This window comes from Phragmites australis, chromosome 18 (genome assembly GCF_958298935.1).
Source record: "Phragmites australis chromosome 18, lpPhrAust1.1, whole genome shotgun sequence".
In the NCBI taxonomy this organism is placed as follows: Eukaryota; Viridiplantae; Streptophyta; class Magnoliopsida; order Poales; family Poaceae; genus Phragmites; species Phragmites australis.
The window spans coordinates 6,100,002-6,103,576 of NC_084938.1; the positions used below are offsets into that span (position 1 = coordinate 6,100,002).

General features: G+C 41.3%; 1 protein-coding gene across 1 annotated transcript; it reads right to left on the bottom strand.

The window, feature by feature from the left end:
- Nucleotides 1-494: 494 nt before the first annotated feature.
- LOC133899501 (reticulon-like protein B23) lies at nucleotides 495-2,338 on the bottom strand. The gene is made up of 4 exons (XM_062340489.1): nucleotides 2,250-2,338; nucleotides 1,566-1,707; nucleotides 853-922; nucleotides 495-732 (listed from the first exon to the last, which is right to left on the bottom strand). The coding sequence occupies exons 1-4, from the start codon at nucleotides 2,336-2,338 to the stop codon at nucleotides 548-550; spliced, it is 486 nt and encodes a 161-aa protein (XP_062196473.1). The 3' UTR covers nucleotides 495-547.
- Nucleotides 2,339-3,575: the final 1,237 nt, after the last annotated feature.

Genomic DNA, 3,575 nt, shown 5'->3' on the forward strand with positions numbered 1-3,575 from the left:
AAACGACATTGTCATGACCAGCCTCCGCATTCAGCATCCGGTTGTGCTGTTTCTCATATTTCCTTTTGAGGATACCATGGAAGTACAACTGAAACCACATGAAGCAGATGTAGTGTCTACAAATGCATAAGCATTTTTGGTAAAGCCACTTTATACAAATAACTGACAGTGCAACTGCATTGCCACTGCCAAAGTAGGTTTTAGAGCAGGGAGATAACGAGTAAACAACGACGAGCAAAACACAAGATCAAGTAAGGACATAGCGATGATGTGCAAAACACAGTATCAATTTCACAGCCTCTGCAACGGTGGATTCAGACACAGGAGATAAGAACATGCTGGGAAGACATACAGTGGATCAAACATGAGTCATGATCTCACGGATGCCCAGCGAGATACGCAACGAGGTAGACAAAAACATGCTGGGAAGAAACGGAAGTTGCTGCCAAGTTGGCAAAACAACATGATATATAAAGGTTACAGCAGCGTTGCTGGACATCAAGTACAGTTGCGATAAGTACAGCCACCATAGATGCTCTAATTCAAGCTATTGCCTTGCAAGGCCACATACAAAAAGAGGGGACGAAAAAACTCTGTAGTCGATGTACATGTGGAAATCAAGCGATACCTGAGCACTGCCTAATAAGTCTCTTCCTACAGGGACCCAAGAAAGGAGCTGATCAAACAGATCGGTGCTTTGCGCAAACATGTACAGGCAGAAGATACAGAGCACTGGCCATAGCAAAAAAATATCGAGTCATAATTCATAATTTATTTTGGTGATAAATTTTTTATATAAAAAATCTAAATCAAGCATAGAAACACAACACGGAGCAGGGGAGAAGTTAATACCAGCATAAGCAATCGCAGCACCTGACACAACCCTTCCCAAAGCTGCTAGAAAATACAATGTAAAACCCACCTGCAAGGTTGTAGTATTAGACTGAATCGAGTCATCAAATGGTTCTATAACGTATATCTGACAGATCAAACAACCCGAACTTCATTAAAATGTCAGAAGGGAAATCTGATCTCTTTTATGTTTTATCTGTTCCCTTTGCATGCACAAGAAAAGGGAAATTTAGGTTTTTGCCATTGCATCAATTGCAGTTTTGACATTTGGCATCAATTTTGTAATATTTAGAATCATGCCATTCAAAACTTGCTAGGCTCATGCCACTAGTTGGACCGAACCAGTGGCAAGGACTGAACAAGTTTTTCGATCTAACCGTGCTAACTAACTTGGCAAGGACTGAACAAGTTTTTGGATCCAGTAGCACAAACCGAATAATTACAAAAGTGATGGCAAAAACCAAAACGGTAATTGAAGCGATGGCATGAACCTAAATTTTCCACGAGAAAAGGGGTAAAAATCTGAACTACTGAATTATCCAGACTCTACTTACTACGCTTCGAATGATAACAAAGCTGTATTTCCCCCAAAAAAAAGACTTGACCAGATATTACAAGCATGAGTTAATGATATGCAAACCCCATTAAATTTCAACATTTCTTTGTCTCAAGGTTTCTCAGAGCACATATAAAGTTGAAGTTTTAACATATACCTTGAAAAAGAGCTTCTTGTCATGTTCAGTTGCAGCCACCCGCAATACAGACTCAGCAGCTCCAACTGTGTTAGCCAAAGATGCAACTATACTATTTGCCATCTCCTGCGAAATCTGCCATTCAAGAGGATCCACAGGCACCCTACATGCAAAACCATTTGATAGCAACATGAGGCCCTATAACATGACGCTCTTTTAGTCCTTTTCCTGTTCTTAAGTTTGTGTATTCTCTACTCTGGCTATATGATGTAGGTTTCTACACACGACAGTTGCTTTGAACTTACCACGCAAAATGGAAAATAATACATTTTGATTCGATTTCCACTAACAAGCAAATCAGTCTCGAGTATAGTAAACTTGTATGGCCTACTTCGTACCAATAACTTTTTGTCCCCAAAAATTCCTAAAGTTGTTATCCATAGTTCAATCCCTCCCTACTCTCCCCTTATCTATCATCATCTAGCAGCCACCAGGAGCTACTGCCAGCATCATCTACTAGTCTGCTCCTATGAACCAAAAAAATCAAGAATCCTGGCCAGACCATCAGACCAAAAGCTAAGCATCACAATCACCACGAAGAAACAGTAAGAGGAACCATCAACCCTAGAAAGGCGATATTGCTTCGATCAAGGAAAGGAGGCAAGGGGACGAAGAAGTGTCCGGGGAGGGAGGTGTTGAGCGCACGAGATGTGGAGGTGGCAGAAGAGGAGGCCGAGGATAGAGAGGGAGCAGAGGAGGAAGAGGAGGCCGAGGATGGAGATGAGGAGCTCCATCGCTCTTCTCGTCGCATGCGCCGAGTAGGGATGGCAATGGGTCTGCTCCCACCGGGTTTTGCTAGAACAGACCCGAACCTGAAACCCGACTCGTCAAACCCGACCCGAACCCGAAATCAATATCGGGCGCAAAATCACCATTGCCCCCGGCCCCGACGGGGACCCGAAACCCGACGTGGCAACCCAAAACCAGCTCCCCATGCCCACGGTCGTACCACCCCTTATCGCCCTCTGAAAGGGCGGTTAGCTCCCTTGCCACACTCTCAGGGGACGGTTAGCCTCTGACTCCCACTCCATCCACCAGTATAAAAATGCTAAAAATTAGCTAAAATAGTCATTTATATCTAGAAAAAAAAAGAAAGAGAGGGGGAGGAGAGGAGAGGGAGGTAGTGTGACGAAGCTCTACTGTTTTTATCTGTGGATTTTAGATCTCGATTTGCGGTAATTTTTTTAGACTTATGTTTTTATTAGTAATTAAAATACCACTAGATCTAGGGTTAGTAACATAACAGTAGTTATATTATATGAGATCTATGGTTTAGAAAGGTAGGATATGCTGTTTTTTAGTATATTGTAAAGATCAATTTCGACATGGTAGGATAGTCATCATATACATAGTAGTATTTAGAGTATGGTAGTTTTGATTATCTAGGTTTTACAGAATAATAATGTAAGTAATAATTATAGCTTATTAGAAACTTTATTAAATAGACGGATGATTAATTGGTTTAAATTGGTTAGTTTGCTTAGGAGTATTGTTAGGTGATCACCGGTGTCGGTAATTTTGTTAGAGTTTCAATAATCAGAAGTATAGTTTTTCAGTATTAACATTTGATATATTTTCAGATGTTTTCAGGGATGTCTGATAAATTATATTTCTAGATATATTATGGTGAAGGTCAAATTAGTTATGATCCTAGCGGTGTAGATCTCTCTGGATTTCAGCATGTAGTTAAGGGACTTAGTAGAGCCAATGAGATGACCATAGTGAGCGTGTGCAAGTGGCTGATACACCATTTTCAACTGGATCCCCAGCAACATGAGCTTAAGCTGAGAGCCATGCTAAGTCATGCTCCTTAGGTGTACTTTGGGGAGCTCGTCCCGATTAATGCGATATCTACTTGGAGGCAGTACATAGATATATCGTGTTAACATGCTCTCCATCTTGTGGAGTTAGCTGAGGCGTACCAGAAGGATCCAACATTGATAAACTTTACAGAAGCAGTAACAGAAAAAA

Excerpts from the sequence above, each read along its gene's own strand:
- LOC133899501 (XM_062340489.1), bottom strand. The coding sequence starts at position 2,338 with ATGGAGCTCCTCATCTCCATCCTCGGCCTCCTCTTCCTCCTCTGCTCC. Across the intron at positions 923-1,565 it reads ACAAGAAGCTCTTTTTCAAG|GTGGGTTTTACATTGTATTT; the intron begins GTATATGTTAAA and ends ACAACCTTGCAG. Across the intron at positions 733-852 it reads TGCTGCGATTGCTTATGCTG|TGCTCTGTATCTTCTGCCTG; the intron begins GTATTAACTTCT and ends TGCTATGGCCAG.